Source organism: Gadus chalcogrammus, chromosome 23 (assembly GCF_026213295.1).
Source record: "Gadus chalcogrammus isolate NIFS_2021 chromosome 23, NIFS_Gcha_1.0, whole genome shotgun sequence".
Lineage (NCBI taxonomy): Eukaryota > Metazoa > Chordata > Actinopteri > Gadiformes > Gadidae > Gadus > Gadus chalcogrammus.
This window is the reverse complement of record NC_079434.1, coordinates 3,840,835-3,859,332: the sequence shown is the minus strand read 5'-3', so window position 1 is coordinate 3,859,332 and position 18,498 is coordinate 3,840,835. Positions and strand designations below refer to the sequence as shown.

The window sequence follows — 18,498 nt, the reverse complement described above, 5'->3', positions numbered from 1 at the left end:
TGCTCGGGTGCAATCATAGAGAATGATCAAAGATGTATAAATAGGACAGAAATATACACGATTCAGTGACAGGCATTAAAGCACTCAACAAAACATGTGCGTGTGTGTGTGTGTGTGTGTGTGTGTGTGTGTGTGTGTGTGTGTGTGTGTGTGTGTGTGTGTGTGTGTGTGTGTGTGTGTGTGTGTGTGACGGTAACAAGAAAAGTCATGATACGGAAGGGCGTGAGCTCTAAGTGGTTTCCTCTAGCAGCTCGGCTGATCACGAGCAGAAGCAAGTGAAATAGTGCGAAGGGCGTTCCTACTGGGTTTTGTGGTGGGGAACTAGTAGCTCGTGGTTGTGTTTGCATTGTCGTTCTAACTGATGCTTCCTAGTATGTTTGCATCGAGGGTGTAATGAAAGTTTAGTTTGGATCTCTGGTTACAGTGGTTGAAATGTCATCAGCAACATGTGCTAATTTATTCTTGAGAAATCTTAGGGGAACTTTGTTTCTTTTTACTTGTCTGATTCCGCGACTTCTGAAGAAAGCATCCATTCCGAGGTCAGAGGGCTTCCATTAAGAATAAACGCGTATCCATGCTTGACCGACACACGTTATGGTCAGAAGATCAACCACCAGTGGCTTGGGAGACCAACACATAACTATCTGCGTAAGTAAATATTACCTTATAAAATACAAATATGCAGGTAGCATATAATCAATATGCTAATAGCAGTAGAAGTGAAATGTAGCCAAATTATATGATTGAATGGAATGTAACATGAGTATAAGCATGCACTTAGTATGCACTTTTAAGATAATTATATTGTTCCTTGCAACAAATATAGTCCTTATATATTTGTTACACATATATTAGCAGGAGCATTATTTGAAAGACAATATCATATGCCTTACTTTTGGAGTTCCCATACAGTCCATGGTTTTAATACAAAGTAGGGTAACATTTCCAATGTACCCTTAGTTACAATAAGGGTACGCTAAAGCATTACGTATTCATATTTAATGCAGTGGTAAGCATTAACTAACAGTTGATTAACAGTTCACTAATGGCCTAGTAGTCATACAGTGTTGTTTACTCATGGGGACGTTAACTAAGGTAATGCTGTTCACGATCACACATAATGTATTAATTAATACATTATTTCATGGTGTCCTATTGGAGAGTGTGCACCAGTGCCACAAGAGTAATTAACTAATAAGAAGTGAACTACAATACAAAGACCTAACAATGACAATTACTATTCTAATGTTGTATAATTATGCCTATTATTGCATTGACTAGTGTTTATTAATGGATATTTAATTTACCCTTTTTTGTAAAGTGTTATCCATAGTTGTATGAGAAGATATGAGCAACTTTAGATTCAGATCATTGTGATTTTGATTCTGGATTGTAGAACTTCTAAGGATCTTGGAACTGTTCTATCCTAATCCTTTCTATCACCAGGTGGTTCATTTTAATAAAAAATGAAATTAGTGTACAAATATCATCAAAGCACATTTTCTGAATCCTTCAGTTAATTTTTTTCTTTTTTTTTTCTTTATTGCTTTATTTACCTGAATATCTTGATCAATAATGCGAAAACATGATGTAAACATTACATTGTGATAGTAACATCAACACATTTGGCTACACATCTTGTTTGGTTTTTAAAGGCGCTTTCTAAATAAAATTAAGTAGAAAGTTGAAGAAACTTCAAACAAAACCATTGACGCATGTTGATTTATGACATTCATGACATCGAGCACAATGGTTATAACAGGTTATAGATTCTACCAATAATGTTTACCTAGTTTAAATGATATCAACTTAACAAATCCTTCCTGAGAACTTTAAGTAACCGAGTTAAGATCAGCAATTATGGCACCCATTGCACTCTTTGTTATCCCTGCATTCCTTTTCTGGATCCTTTCCTTGTAAATTATGTGCATAAGCTTTGTTCTCCTATTCATTATTTTACTCTTTAAATTATTATTAATAAATTGAAAAAATATTATTATTCTCACCAAACATACATTCTTAAGCAACCTATCCAAAAATATGAATAAACTTTTAGTCCCTACATTCTGTATTTCAACTCAATCCTCCTCCGAACAAGCCCATCCTATGACTTAACTGATGTACTGTCTTTAACCATGCTTAAGCACGTGTTTCATGCACATAACATGTTGTGCCCATTTAAAAATGGTTGTGAATTTAGGCGGCTCATTTTGTCCTCTACTCCACAGAGAAGATGTAAAAATGCCAGTCCGCACACTCCCTTCATCCTTCCTCATGCTCCTTGCCATCTGGGGTGTCCTGGTTCCATCCCTCAGTCACCCTCAGCCAAATCCGTGTCGAATGGTGAGGATTTTCTCTGCTGGAACAACTCTCCTGTGAAACTGTTTACTGTATCATGCAATGTATAACTTAAATGATAATCATTATAATACTGAGGTCTACATTTGTCTGGACCTTTTTTACAATAACTGTCTCAAAGAGCTTCACGTACCATTATTGGACCTTCAACTGGGCAAAGAACGGGTCCCTATGAACCTTTGCTATTCTCGAATCGCGTTTACAAAGTTGGTTGACAGTCAGGGTCAATCAACTTGGTGAACTTTGTGAACTCTCTGAACTTCCCTTATTGCTTTGAATCGGGGGGTTTATCTATTCAAAAAAGCTTTAACCAATTTATTACCATAAATTCCACTTGATCAACAATATAGTAATACCAAAAAAATATATTATCTATAAGGTGTCAGACATATAGATATATAATAAAATAAACATATTACCATGCAATATATTCTATTCTATGAATACACTAGTATATTTTAAAGATAATAAGATAAAACAAACAGCAATACATGGTGTATTTTCTTATAATACAAAACCCTTCACCCTTACACAACACACATGACATACATTGTAAACCAATACTTCTGTTCTGTTTTCTCCTTAGATCCAAAGAATGGCACTGTGCAACAATGGCAGACTATCATACGTCCCTGTCGGCCCGCCGTGCAACACAGAAGAGCTTCAGCTTAACCACAATCATATTCAGACACTACTCAACAGTTCTCTTCTCCACTACTCCTCCTTACATACGTTAAGCTTAGCAGGGAATCACCTGGAGAAGATGGAAGCCAATGCATTTGGAGGCTTACACCCCTTACAGATCCTTAATCTAGCAGAGAACGAGCTTCACGTCGGGTACCAAGACACTAGCCATGCACTACTCCAGCTGCCGCAGCTACGAGTTCTGGATCTGTCCCAGAACGGGCTCGAGGACGACATGGTCTTCCACCTCCTCCAGAACCTGACCTCATTGCAATACCTGAATCTCTCACGGAACCTTATGCAGCGATTGGATGAAAGCTCGTTTGAGGGCCTGCACCAGTTAAGAGAACTTGACCTGCATAACAACGTGTTGTTTGAGATAGATGGGGCCTTTTCTGGCAATCCGAAGCTCCAGAGGCTCAACCTTGCTTTCAACTACCTACCCTGCCTGGTCGACTTCCACATGACCCAGCTGGTAGTCCTAAATGCCAGCCACAATTTCATTGAGTGGTTTGTCGCCCAACAAGAGCTCAAAGAAACCTTCCACTTGGAGACCCTTGACCTCACAGACAATAAGCTGCTTTTCTTCCCTTTCTTGCCGAGCCAGAGTCGCCTTCGTAACCTCTACTTGTCCCAAAACACTGTCCGCTTTTATGGGGGCCTGGTGGATGATGCCACTGGTGAAAACTGGACTACAAGCATCCAGTTCTACAACCTGAATGGTAATGCAAGTAATGTGACGGCTCAGCTATGGGACGACAGTCTCCATGGTGACGTCTCCTCTGTGGAAATCCTGGACCTGAGAAACAACCAAGTGGAGCACCTTCCCCAAGGCTTCATCAGCCAAATGCAATCTCTCACTAGGCTTCAGATGCAAACAAACTGCCTGAAGACCTTGAACCTGACATCAGAGGGGTTCTCTGGCAGCCTGTATGAGCTCGATGTCAGCAACAACAGGCTAAGCGAGGTCATGGCTGAGAAGGGCACACTGGCAGCTCTTGGAAATCTGACCTACCTTAACATGAGCCTCAATTCCCTTAGGTCGCTTCCCTCTGGACTATTTTCCTCAGTAGAAAGCCTGAGGTCGGTGGATCTAAGCTACAATAGTATGGGCATTTGTCCGTCGGAGACAAGAGGCGAGGATGAGGGCAGTCCCTCTGATTGCGTAGTATGGAGAAACATGGCCTCTTTAAGACAACTGTACCTTAGAGGATGCGGCATCCAAGGGATGCCACCCTCTTTGTTCGCTGGGATGCGCCTCACGCACCTGGATTTGTCGGACAACCCGGGGCTCCGCGTGGAGACCGGGGCTCTCAGGGCCCTCACTGGGACGCTGCAGCACATGGGCTTGGGGAAAACAGACATGAAATCTGTGGACTTTTCCCCCTTTCACAGCCTGAGGTATTTAAATATCTCAAGAAACTCCCTCACACAACTTCCTATGTCACTTTTAAATCTGGACCTTCAGATGCTGGATGCAAGTGAAAATAACTTATCCACCATTTCTCCAGGTGACGCTGCACTATTGGCACCCAAACTCAGGACAGTTTTCCTGGCCGGAAACCCGTTTAACTGCTGCCAAATGGAATGGTACAGGATGTTTGAAACTACTTTTACGGTCAATATGGTGGACAAGACAGAAATATTATGTCAGGATGAGGCGAAGATAACATACAGAGCAGGAGTCCTGTCCATCTTGTGTGGGGACTCAAGCAGGGAGTCCGTTTTCTGGTATCTTCTGCTTGTTCTCTCTGGCTTTCTGCTTTTTGTTGGCATTCCGACTGTTTGCCTCCTGACCTTTAGGCCCCTTCTGTTACAGAAAACTGTTAAAAAGAAAAGTTTGAAGCCTACATCTTACTGACAACACTCTTTGAACTACAAAGTAAGCATTTGTCAGACCTAAGAAAGGGTTGTGGTTTAGATAAACAATAAAAGGTGCAATGGGCCTTCTCAGAAACATGTGTTGTAGCCTTAAGGCTGTTCAAAACAAATTTGTATTTTGGTTTGCGTGTGTGTCCATATGCAGAAGTAGTATGATGCAAGCATGTATAAAGGCAGCAGAGGAAACAAGAAATTTCCTGTTTTGCTGAGATCGGCAGCAACTGCCCAGTGTTTCTCGGCGAGGGAGGGGTCTGTGGTTTCCTCTCTAACCCGTGAGACACAGATGCAACTCAAATTCACCCTGTTCTTGAAATTCCATGTGTGCATGCTGGTGTGGAGCGCCTCTTTCGAGTCCATGCAGCCACACACACACACACACACACACACACACACACACACACACACACACACACACACACACACACACACACACACACACACACACACACACACACACACTTAAACAGCAGCCTTCTGATTGGCCACCAAATCCAAATCGAACTGACAAAAGTAGTTTTGGTTTGTAAGTGATGTGATGTTTTGGGCCTCTTGATATGAGGGAATGGTTTATAGGTATTTGTAGGTGCTAAATGGTGGATTCCTGTGCGAGCATGTGTAGCAATTCTAACCATAAGGTAACCAGTAGACCGCTGTGGTGTAGTGCAATGGGTCACAGTGGTTGGAACAGAGAAACCTACCAACCCAAACTGACAAGGTTGGTTGAGCATTAACCTAGGATCCTATGAACTATGATTAGTATTATTTGTTATGGATTATTTAAGTACATTATTAGATCATAACAAGGCAATGTGACTATCATTTTAGTAATTTGAACAATAAAGAACACAACTCAAGAGTCACTCAGAGCTAAACATGTGACACAAAACATTCATCTGTACTATGTCTCTGTTCTCTGTGAAACAAGTGACAGAGGACGGGTGAAAAAGGAAGTGTGCACATACACACACACAAACTAGTAGAGCTTTTCCCAGATAAGAATGAATTGTAATAGTGGATGAGATGATAATTATGTTATACAGATAGTAAAAACCTTAAATATCTATGCCTTGGAACAAAGATTTCACAAATTAAGCAAATACTATGTCTACATTTTATATAAACGATGTAGGAAAAAAATATGAGAAAGAATGAATAAAGAAATGTGTTGGAAGACATTGAGGCCTTTTTTAATTGCAGCGCTACCAGTTTGGCTAACCTGAATAGTGTGACTGCCTATGCTCGCTTTGAGAACATAATTGTCACTGAACCCATGTGTGTTTTGTCTTAGACGTCAGCATGTGCGTGTCTTCATTCAGCATTTATAATGTTTTGTGTTCTACATGTATTTTGGGCAGTTAAGGCGTGGGGCCTCACAGCATGTGATCCTGCATAATAGGCACATTCTGAGGAAGTAAAAAATGGCAACCAGTAGGATTCCACTTCCTCTTTAACCCTTAGAGCTCCCTGTTGCACCAGCAGGTCTCTGACTCTGGGCCTGGGCTTTGACCTGGAGGACTTCAGGCAACTGTTCATAACTACACCATCATTCCATAAAAACAAGTTTTGTTATTCTTTGGAATAGTGTGCCGAAAGACAATAGCGAAATTTCAGGATAATTTCACTCCCTAATATAGATAGATGGCTACAACATTTCCAACAAATTAAACTCAAATTGTCCCTCTTAAATCATACAGCCCCATGTAAGGTCTTATACGTTAAGACAGTACGTTTGAGGTCTTGCCAAGCCAAAGCATTTGACATAAAATGACTAGTAAATCTTGAAGCATAAATTGATGATAAAATAAAGCCATCTAGTTGAGGCACATTCAAAATGAACAAACAATATATTGTTTTATTGCTAGTCATCCATTTTTAACTAAATGTCTTATTTTAAAATTAAAATGTAGCAGACAATTTCATGCCTGGTATTTCCTCTAGTGCCAGTACGGCACCAATGTCCAGTGTCACCCTGTTCACAAAGAGCCTCATCTGTTTTTAATTTCCCTTCATGAACATTGTTCCAAGAGGCTGGTCGTAGATCGCCTTGTGAACTATGTTGGACTCACGAAGCGAGGTCTCTGAAACCTGGGCGCTGCTGCTCAAACACACAAGAGATGCCTGTGCTTGCTACTTGTGAATGCAATAGAATTCATACCATACTTCCAACCAATAATGTTGTCTGTAGTACACAGCCGCAACAGAAGAGCAGAAATCTAATTTCAAATCTTTATTTGTCACATACTGCATATATCGGACTACTTTGTGTTTACCACTAAGGTCAATAGGTGGAGTCTTATCTTTCTGGCTATTTGCATACTGTGTCCTCTAGTGGCCATGCTGTGCCTCTTCCTAAAACTACCCGCTGAAAAACCATGGTCAAACCAAGGTAGATGTATACTGGTATTCACACTTTAATGCACCACATGTCTTAATATGGATTTGAACAGTTGCATTCTATAATTTAAATTACACGAACATACAAAATGCTAAATAATATTAATTCTTCGTCTCCCAGTAATACTTTTTTAATAACATTGTTAGTAAAAAAAAAAAGGCACCTCCACTCCTTGAAGACATTGAGTTTTGTCAAGACAATGCAATTGACTGAATTATCATCAATTACACCGAAAGCAGAACTTAATGAAAGATAACATGTGATCCACTTGAGGCACTTTCGCAATAAAGGGAAACAAAATTGCTGAAATTGCAAGTTATCCATTTTAAATTAATTCATAAAAAGTATTGGCTGATACTTATAATACATTTGCAAACTCTTTACAGAACAAAAAATAAGCATTTTTTAAGACTGATGAAATTAAAGTCAGGCATTTAGCTGTTCAGCAAAGAAGCGTTATATATAAAATGTTGGCACATGAAAGATTGAGCTCTTAATGCTACTGGCAGAAGGGGCACTTTGAGATCAATATTGAATAAAATATGCAAAAATGTTACCATTAGCCGTAAAAAGAAATATATATATTTTTGGTCACCAGCTGAGTTGTAGCATGTAAACCATGAAGAAAAGTTAAAAAATGTTTAGCATTCAGGAAACATTCAGGCACGTATCAGGAATGGCACATATTCAATCCAGGATGCACCATGTGTAAAGGCAGGATCCAGAAACAATCTGTTGTAGCATAAAACAGAACCGGGCCCATTACTTCTCCCCCTTCACCCAACCCATCACTCGTTGTAATACGGCCATCTATTGATAAAGAGGGGAAAGCCGGGAGGCCTGTTGCCAATACACGGTTTGTGTTTTCGTGATAACTTGCCAAAAAACAGGATGTTGCGGGGCCGGCCATTGAATTGTTGAGTGAAAGGACGCGACAGTGTGACCCCCCATCCCTGCAACACACATATCCATGTATAGATATCTGTATATCTAAATATATCTATGCATAGATACATGAGAGGTGGGTTAGAATGTGCTTGCGTTGCGACTCTCCCGTCCGTCCATGGCCAAGTGAGTCCCAGAGAAGCTCAGTTGAGCAGCTCCAGGTAGGTGATGGGTACTTTGCCTTGCTGGTTGCCCCGCTCGCCCATCAGCCAGTCCGAGTCCATGCCGGGGACACTGCTCACGGTGATGACCTGGAAACAGAAGGAGGAGCTCCATAGTTATTGATCCTGACAACGGCATCACAGAGGTTAACCGACATTTTCAATAAATCCACCCACATCCTATGCACAAAAGTTGCCAAAGGTTCAAATCTGTTCTCTACTACCGGACCACCACTGGTGATCCCCAGGGCGTCACTATCGGCCCCAGGGCCCTCCCTCCGGTCCTCTCAGGCCTCACCTCGTCGGCCAGCAGGGAGAGCTCGCTGCTGCCCGCCGCGTCGTAGTCGTACAGGACCCGGGCCTTGCGGCTGCCGCTGCTGATCCGCAGCTCATTGAAGCCCCCGGCCAGCGCCGAGCCGGCGCGGCCCGACGACGGGCTGGGGAGGGGGCCCGACACCGGGAGGGTGGGCACCGAGATGCTGGCGGCGCCGGACATCAGCGACTGGTTGTTGTTGGAGAACGAGGAGGGGAAACTGGAGGGGAGGATCAACGCATGACATTACAACTACGTTGGTGTTTTGCTGGCCCAATATCCATCTCAAAAATATGTCCGGGAAGCCCAACCCTCAGACCGGGTATTAAAGACGACATATACACCACTGGGTGTGAGTGGGATTATACCACCAAGCCGTTGTGAAAGTCAGCCTCTTCTGACGTCACAAGTGGGCATGTCCACCTAGATGTATGACGGATAGATGAGCACTTTTTGCTATAGATCAGGCTGGTAGACTGATCTATCAAGCAGACATCTAGGTGGACACGCCCACTTGTGATGTCAGAAGAGGCCGATTTTCAAAACAGCTTGTAACGGCTAATACACACACCTGGTGGTATAATATATCACCTTTAAGTAAATCGCTGCCCAGACGGAGTTTGGGCAGCGAATTTCGCATGAAAAGAAAATTTCGCATGAAAAGTGCTGTGACAGTTGGAAAAACATTTTTGGCTGAGATAACCCCAACTACAGTCTCCTTGTGGAAATACCAGAGATGTCAAAGAGCCGACGTGTAATGCGCCATAGCACCAACAGCAGAACGGTTTTCCAAAGAAGTGTACAACGCTTGCGTTACAGTGTGTGTAATCACACACACACACACACACACACACACACACACACACACACACACACACACACACACACACACACACACACACACACACACACACACACACACACACACACACACACACACACACACACACACACACACACACACAGAGCTCATTTGCGGTCCAAATAATCTGGGCTGGCAATTGCGCTGTAACATCATGTACAAGCCCTATAGGAGGATATATAATAACATGCCCATAGGCCTATATCATGTCATACAATGGGATGAACACGGGTTCATTATAGGTACTGCCATGCATACAGACCCATCCTTACCCAATGAGATTTTCAGATGCCCGCCTCCACCACTACTCTTGTGTTGTGTGTGTTGCCTGGGTTGTGTGTGTTCAGGGTCTCACCTGCCCAGCTGCTTTTGGAGGTCTGTCATGTACTGGTAACACTGTGCGTAGTACGTCGACTGGGCCTCCACAAAGTCGTTCAGACAGCGCAGGTGGTGGGCCTGCAATGTGAGCAGGATAGGCAGTCTTTAAACAGTGGCCATCAGCGAGTACAATGCACAGGTGGCTTTTCACAGAGCACTCATCCCCTCATGGGCGTGTTCTGCAATGGCAACCCGATGCAAAAGTGTAGGTCAGAGTACTACTCATCAGACAACCTCCAGTACCACCAAGCTAGAGTCATAAGACCTTCTTTTGAACCTGCATTATGGAACTTTTCTACAGCAGATGTCTACTCTATGAACAAATATCTGAACTAGAACGTTGATCAAGAAGGAAATAGTAGATGTGATCAGGGGGTTAGAGAGAACATAGGGGATGGGGGGTTAGAGAGTAGATGGGGGACGGGGGGATAGAGAGTAGGAGCCCATCCGGCTGGGGGAGGGGGGGGGGGGGGGTAACGTACGTGGGTGCTACTGACACCTTCCAAGAGCAGGCGGGTGATCTCTGCCTGCCGGTCGAACTCGCTCTGCGTCATGCGCAGCTCCTGCTCCGCCTGACGACGCCCACAAAGCGAAACAAGAGATGCAGGAAGAGTTGTATTGAAAGAACAGTGGATTTGGGCCACTGTACATTTACACACAGTTTATGTAAATACACACACAATAAATACACATACATAAAAATTTTGTGTTTTGATTAGCATGTGTACATTTTGCCCTCCCACACCAGATATTATTAATAACGGAGGAGGTGGAGTAAGCTGTGGCATAGACACATGCGCTACAGCCATGCAGTGTGACTCAAACACAACACACAGGCCTGCTCTGCTTCCTCACATTGAGCAACACGACTCAATGCAAGGCCTGGGATTGGAAATGTTCTTGACCAAGGCGTGATAAACACAAAACGGCCCTGTTAAGAAGCAGAAGGGGAACAAGGACAATGGCCAGGCTTTCACACTTCTTAGACGACATTTGTCTATTCTAATGAATATGACTATTCCAGTTCTTTGTCAAGTCAATGACGCACACAAGAAGTATGAGCTAGCAGCTGTTAACACCACTGGTACCGCTGCCATTATGTGTATACGTGTGTGTGTCCAAGTAAGGTTCAAAACACACCCTCCCCTGCCCTTTCCGCCCACTCACCTCTGTCACTTCCTCTTGCTGACATCTGCTGCATTGCAAGGTTTTTTTTTTTTTATACAATGACAACAAAAATGTTAAATAGTCACAGCTGTTGCCCAACCACAGCAAAGCCTGCCACTATCTGTCTGTATAACCCTATCATTACATGGTCAGATTATATCTCGATAACTATGTATATCACAAAATATGTTCTGTAAATTCTATAAAAATAAGGTCTACACAGAATAACCACATGCCTACATTTTAAATTAATACAAATGAAAGGCACCATCCCTTAAAAAAGTCTTAAAGTCTTAAAAAAGGTCACATGGGAACATGAAAAGAACTACTAACGACTATTTATTTATAATTTGCCAAGTTGTGTTCCTACATTATCCAAAATGTTTCCACCATTGTTCAGTAAGACTCCTTTACATTTGGTTACATGTCAATGATATGCCCTTAATCCCCCAACATCCAGGGAGACACGCAATAATAGTGCGATATATCAACCGCGATCTAGCTTATGCGTTACTTCATCAATTGGCTCATGCCAGCAAACAAGCTAATGCCGTTTTTCACAGACATTGACTTCACTTGGACAGTTGTATTGCACTCGTTGTTTAATCAGTACAAGGGAACGACACCATCCGCTTTGTTTGGTTTCCCATACCTTGACAATTTCTTCAAAATGGGCTAATCTTATTTCATTGAACACATTGATTGGCTCTCTCTCAGCCACACAATGGCAATGGACCATCTGTGAATAGCCCCTCCTGTCTGTGCACTCAGAATGAAACATGCGCTGGATGAGGGATTGTTGTCTGCAAAAAATAAAAAAAGACGGCAGGCCAAATTCATCCTTAGAATTAATTTAATTCACAAATCAAATAAAAAAAAATACTTTGAATTCAAGGTCTGATTCTTAACGAGTACTGTTTTTTTTAATGCAAACTTTTGCTATGAAAAAAATTAAATTTTTCCACCAATTTACACATATTTAAAGTCTGATTAATCCGTCTTATATTGCCTCAATGGTGTATTTGTATTAGAATTTAATTAGAATGAAATTACGTTACATGACAAAAATGTATAAACACTATCTGCCCGGAACATGATATCGGTCGGATAGAAAGGGTGTGTGTGTGTGCGTGTGCGTGTGTACCAGAGCTCTAGCGTCGGTCATCCTGGCTTTCTTCAGCTTTGTTTTGGCCGCGTCTAGGTCCAAACGTTTGACCTGAAGCAGCTTTCGTTCTTTCTGAAATACACACAAAGGGGTCCTCAATTAAGCGATTACAAATTAAAAACATATTTTGAAAAAACGATTAAATGCCCTCTTTAAGGATAACTCTTCCATTGTGGAAAAACATTGTGAACTACATTATACAGACTAGACAAGTCACTACACCCAAACATAATTCTAATTGTGTTTGGGTGCTGCTTATAGGGCTTGCCTGTACATCTGAATGAGCCATAGGATGTTTTGCTGTCGATACTCCACCATGTTGAAAGGACTCAAGAGTTTTAGTACTGTAAGATCCTAATCTAACTCCATTTACAGTAAGCAAAGGCTACTGAAGATGTTGATTTGCCGAATCTCGCATGAAAAGTGCTGTGACAGTTGGAAACACATCTCTCCATAATTAGAAATAATTTTTAATCATAATTAATTACAAAATAATTACCAAAAACCATTGGTACTTATATACCGTAGTAACTAAAATTCCAACGCTTGCTTTGAAAATAAAGGCGGTCTTATACAAGCATTTATCTTTAAGGCAGCAAGAATTTAAAAACCATAAAATGCTTAGTAATACCAATTAACAACCTATTACAAAGTATGTAAAGTATTTTCATTGTAGGTTTCATGGCAATATCAGCTCCATGACCTTGTGAAATTCTCCAAGTAGTAGTATTAATTCAATTCAATCTGTACTATCCTTATGACAGACATTTACCACGCTGCACTGCCTGCATGGAATAAATTCACCCATTATTGAACGTAACTGGAATCACATGTTCACTGTAGAAGACACTTTGGAAAGAAGTTAATGAAGAGTTTCACGTTGGCAAGTGACCACGGCATCACAGGACACATGACATAACTGGGGGAGCTTATGAAGCAAAGCTTTATAAGCCAACTTCCTTTCAAGGGAACACAGAAGCACACAACCGAAAGAGCTTAAAACCGCCAAAACTATTCACCGTTTCCATGAGAATTTTTTTTATCATCTATGACCAAGATAAAAGATGATTCAGCAGGTAGAATGGGCTGGAGAGAATGTAGGGTGCAGGAAGTACAACCCGCCATCAGTAAGATGTTGATGTAGATGTTGTTTTAAATCATGAATGAGCAGGTAGGGTATGGCTTCTTTCCCAGGGATTGCTACAGGGAGATGTTTGGGCCTTGAACTAGGGATGCACTGATTGCGCTTTTTCTCAGACCAATTACAAGTGCTTGCATTTGTTGCCCATACTGAGTAGCGATACAAGTATTTAATAATACCATTTAGGGCTTAATGATTTGGGGAAATAATCGAATAATCTATTATTTTGACCAATATTGCGATTGCAATTTAATATGCAATTTTTTCTATTTATTCAGTTCCTTAGGTTCTTTATTATTCACTAAAAAAGCAATAAATCATTCTTTAGTATGACCAACACAAAATTTTTGCAGTCAGGATAAAATCGTCTCTTTCCTTTAGGCAAGGCCGATGTGTTGAGATCTTCAAAAGCATTTTGGGAATTCTAGGAAAGTGCGGCTGTGTTGTCAACGTGGTCCCGGCCCACAGCAACTTTGTTATACCTTTTGAGTACCTTTGCAGTGTATGAGCGTTATAACGAGGGATGTTGTATTTGACGTGCGCCTCACACAGTAGCGATATACTATACGTGTCCGGGAAGCCTAACCCTCAGATGAGAGTGTTCAATAAATCCCCTTCCACCCACGCCGCACCAGTATAAAATAAGTTTCCGAAAGCTCAACTTTCTCTCGGATGCCGTGGGCGTCGGCTGCCCAGACAGAGCTCCCTGCGTCAACGGTTACCCTAGGCCGTGACGCCACCTGCATTCCCAGTAGTCACAGTGATAAATTGCAGATTACTAGTTTGACGACCATAATGGACAAATGAAAAATGGTTTTGGTGGCATCGGTTGGCTGGATTGGAGAGTAGACGAGCACTGTATCGGGCCTGGGTGCGAGTACTGGTATCGGTGCATAGTTTGAACCCACAATGTTTGGGCTTGGAGTACAACTCCTGCTGATGGTAGCAGAATAGTATGTCTGGCCAGTGATTCTGGCAAAACAAGAGAAAGACTTGCATGAATTTCAATATGTTTTCGCTATGTGTAGACCATGTCTCTCTCCCTCTCCCTCTCCTCACCAGGATAGTCTTGAAGTCCCCCTCCAGGAAGTTCCTGAACGGGGTCAGGAAGTTGATGGCCGAGCTCTGGATGAACTCGCGCTCAGCGCCGCCAATCTGCTTCTCCGTCTCTCCACACTTGATCAGAGCGTTTCCTGTACGAGTCAAAAGGATCAGACCGTCTGAAGTAGGGCTGGGAATTGTTTCAATTTAATTAATCAGAATTATCACTTTCAAAATAACATAATAAATTAAAGGTTTTTTACCCCCCATATGTTGAACAAATTACATCTTAAATTACAGCTTTTTAAAAACAATTCATTGTTACTATTGATAATGCAGATATTCATATATTCATATATATGCCGAGATATTTGTGACCCATCACACCGGCGTAACATCATACTCCATCCTGTTTGTACTCTCATCCCACTTAAAACCGTTGGTAAAAGGTAAATGTCAGTTATGCCTCCTTTCCTGGATTGCAACAAGGTATGTAGGGGGTTAACTATGGATCTGCAAGTATGTCCCTCTGTTGGCTAGCGGGTTTTATCTGATGTGAAAAACTTTGAAATCCATAAAATATCTCCACATTTATAGACGCGTCTTTCGATGTTTTGGTAAACGCTTGACTTAAGGTTGATGGATCGCTTTTGTAAGTGTTGCATGCAACACTTTCGATGTTTTGGTAAACGCTTGACTTAAGGTTGATGGATCGCTTTTGTAAGTGTTGCATGCATTGATACAACAAATTGATACCAACAGCTGTGATGGCAGGGAGGAGGCTAGCCAACAAACCATGATTGGACTTTTTGGCGACATTTTATGGATTTAAAAGTCTGGTTCAACTTGAATAAACCAACTGCTGGGCAACAAAAGGACATACGTGCAGATCCGCAGCATACACTCAATAGCCCTTTATGACCTTGGAAAAAAGGTAAGAATCATTTTACCTTCTACTGAAAGGTTTTCAATGGGATGACGGCATGACCTGAATGCCAGAATATGATAATAATAATAATAAATAATAATATGACGGAGGGTTCGCTCACAAATAGGGTTGGGCAAAGAGTTGAGATTAACTCATGTTCGTTACTTTTTCGTGCCATCCAATATCGTAATAAAATCCAAACATTCATCTTGACACGATTTACAAAGAGCACTACTTGCTACAGAGAATACTCCCACTGACAAGACCCTCTCGCACTGGCTCCAGATAGATTGGGCACAACATTGTGTAAATCAACTGACCGTAGGCAGTCCCGGGACTAAACTCATTCCCAGACTCGATCATGGACTGGCCCAGTAGCTCGTGGTTGTTCATCCGCGTGGGGGCTTTCTTTTCCAGCTTCTCGTACAGAAATTCCTCCAGCCGGACATCTGAGAGGAGGGAGGGGAGAGAACTAAATTATGTGGTCACATGATGACACGACGCTGGGGCGCCGTTCCCGGGACGCAGGCAGACAGCATTGAACTCTACAGAGCTACAGTAACCTTTATCTCAATTAATTTGTGACTTTTATGTGATTTAATTAAACCTTCACAAACCCAGTCAACGTCACTACCCCTAAAAAGGGTGAAGTATCCACAGTCACCCTAGTCTTCTCTTACTGGAAAATTACAGGGCAAACAAATGGCCCTCATCAAAAGAGGGAAATAACAGGATTTCCATTCAGTTATGCAGGGCTCAAGAATACCATTTTCTACTGGTGGCAGTAAGGGATGCAGGATCAGGTTTTTGTAGGCCGATACAATCACTGATCCTTTGAATGTGGGATCGACCAATCCGATACCCATCAGTGACTTTTTTATTATTTATTATTAATATATTTTAATAGGATGTTTCATCATCAGTTAGATGTCTCGTCTTTACAAGCTCTGCCAAAATAAAGTCGCACTCGGACTAAGAGTGGATCCGAAAGCTTGAGACTTCCTTCACAAAGCACTTGCGTTAAATTGCAGTTTTGCTTTTTAAAAAGTTATTTTGATAAAGCATTCGTTTTAAACAATTCAACCATTTCAGAAACCTGACCTTGCATCCACATGTTAAATGATCACAGTCTTGAGCCCTATAATGGAAAAAGTTCATAAAACAAATCTTGATTTGAAGCATACACTTACTTCACACAACCCGACCATAACTTAAATAATAACAACAACTATAGTCATGTGAGGCGTGTGTCATTAGTAAGAGTTGTTACATACTTGGGTTTGGCTGTAGTAAAACCTCTGTCTGCTTCAAGATTCTCTCCGTCCATTGTCTGGTACACTCAGCTCGTCCCAAAAGGTTCTCCAAATGTGCATCCAACTCTGTTTTCTCCGCCTGGCCAAGTTTCTCCTCTGTAAACTAAGAGAATGGGGATGGAGTTCAGAATTATGAACAGATGATAAAATAATGTTGAGGACCATGTTAAAAGCTCAGTAGGCGACGGTAGCGAGCAGGCTTTGAGTATTGCCTTTATAGAAACATTAATAGGTCCAGTGGCCAGAATATAGTAGCAATTAGCGGTGGTTGCAGATTGTAACCAACTGAATACCCCCTTCACCTTGGCCTGTTCTGGCATAATATTCGGTAAGGTGCCTCTTGGTGTACGTTTTAAAGAATAACACCACAGAATGTGGATGTGTGGAGCTCCATATGTGCAGTGACTGATGTTGGTGTCTGCGTCTGAGAGAGGGTTACGTTTTCTAGGACACCTATAGTATAATAGGTGTCCTAGTCCAGCTAGAACAGCTGTGTGAAAGTCCAGCTGGCCGGTTGTTTTGACTTGATGCCTGAGAGTTAGGCTTCTCGGATACATATAGTATAACGTCATGGCATGTGGGGCATTTAATATGCATCGAACTATATCATTATAATGCATTATATCGCTATCCCCATGTCTTAGCCATCGGGATAAAATGCCCTTCTTACAATCGTATTTCTCATGGAAAAGGACCAGCTCCCTGTGTAGATATAAAGGGCTCATTCTGAGGTTAAAATACACAACGACCCGTATTTTCATGGGATTTAACACCAATGAAAACATACTAATGGAGATTATATTAGTTCTCCGCCAGCCCATTCTTTAGGACGTCACTTCATCATACACAGTACTGTACCTTTAAGAGACATATCAGAGCGCTAATGGTGGTCTTTACGACTCCCAAGTATTTAGGAGAACTGTTTCACTCGCCAAAGTGTATGTGGGGTACAAACAGCTACATTATAGTACATTGTGTTTATATCAGTCTATTGGTATTACCCTGATCGCTGGGGAAAATATCCGATTCACAATTCACAAGTGGACGTATAACTTTTACCAAGCTAATGCTAACTCCATGTAACGCCCGAGCTGGGCTAGGAGCTAAAATGATTAGCCAATTAAATTAACAAACACAATCCATACTTACTTGTACGGCACGACTTAAAAAGGTTCCGGCATCTGCTGCGAGTCTTTTAACGTTGAAATCCATGATAGGCCTTGTTACAGTACAAAAATAAAAGGTGACGTCTTGTTGATTTGCAGAGATTATACGGCCATTCCGATACCCGATGTCATTGAAGCCACTTTCAGCCGGGGAGGAGTTCTACCACCCAGCTGTTGATCGAGGAACAGTGTTGCCAGATCGGATTGGCTATTTCCAGCCCAAGTAAAGACTAAAAACCGCCCAATCTGGCAACACTGATTCCAACAGCAGCGAGATACTGTCAGCCCCGCCCCGCCAACCAGTCAGCCCCGCCCAGCCGACCACGGAGCAGCGATGGATAAATATGTAGGCCTATATATATATAAATGATAAAAAATATATATATATATATATTGTAGATATGAATTTCCGGTTATTTGACGAAAGTATGCAGTTTGAAGCAACACCACTCATAATCTGATACCGTGATAATAACCAGATTATCAAAATTAAATGCATATATTTACCCCTAATTCAGTCACTTGCATATCGGCCCATATTCACTTTTCTTCTTCTGGTATATTTCAGACGACCTATCAAAAGCTGCGTTGATACCCTGC

The 18,498-nt window shown here is 41.8% G+C and overlaps 2 protein-coding genes across 3 annotated transcripts; one reads left to right on the top strand and one right to left on the bottom strand.

Moving 5' to 3' along the window:
• Positions 1–259: 259 nt before the first annotated feature.
• Positions 260–7,143, top strand: nrros (negative regulator of reactive oxygen species). 2 transcript variants are annotated; one of them, XM_056583626.1, is made up of 3 exons: positions 260–648; positions 2,234–2,343; positions 2,945–7,143. In XM_056583626.1, exons 2-3 carry the CDS (start codon positions 2,242–2,244, stop codon positions 4,901–4,903), a joined length of 2,061 nt encoding a protein of 686 aa, XP_056439601.1. In that variant the 5' UTR covers positions 260–648; positions 2,234–2,241; the 3' UTR covers positions 4,904–7,143. The 2 variants fall into 2 exon arrangements, with proteins under 2 accessions (XP_056439601.1, XP_056439600.1); XM_056583625.1 differs by having other exon boundaries at positions 2,229–2,343.
• On the bottom strand, positions 6,803–18,102 carry sh3glb1a (SH3-domain GRB2-like endophilin B1a). Its single transcript, XM_056583632.1, has 9 exons — positions 17,882–18,102; positions 16,694–16,835; positions 15,740–15,868; positions 14,510–14,643; positions 12,289–12,381; positions 10,460–10,549; positions 9,955–10,055; positions 8,723–8,957; positions 6,803–8,514 (listed from the first exon to the last, which is right to left on the bottom strand). Exons 1-9 carry the CDS (start codon positions 17,942–17,944, stop codon positions 8,407–8,409), a joined length of 1,095 nt encoding a protein of 364 aa, XP_056439607.1. The 5' UTR covers positions 17,945–18,102; the 3' UTR covers positions 6,803–8,406.
• Between the last annotated feature and the right edge of the window lie 396 nt (positions 18,103–18,498).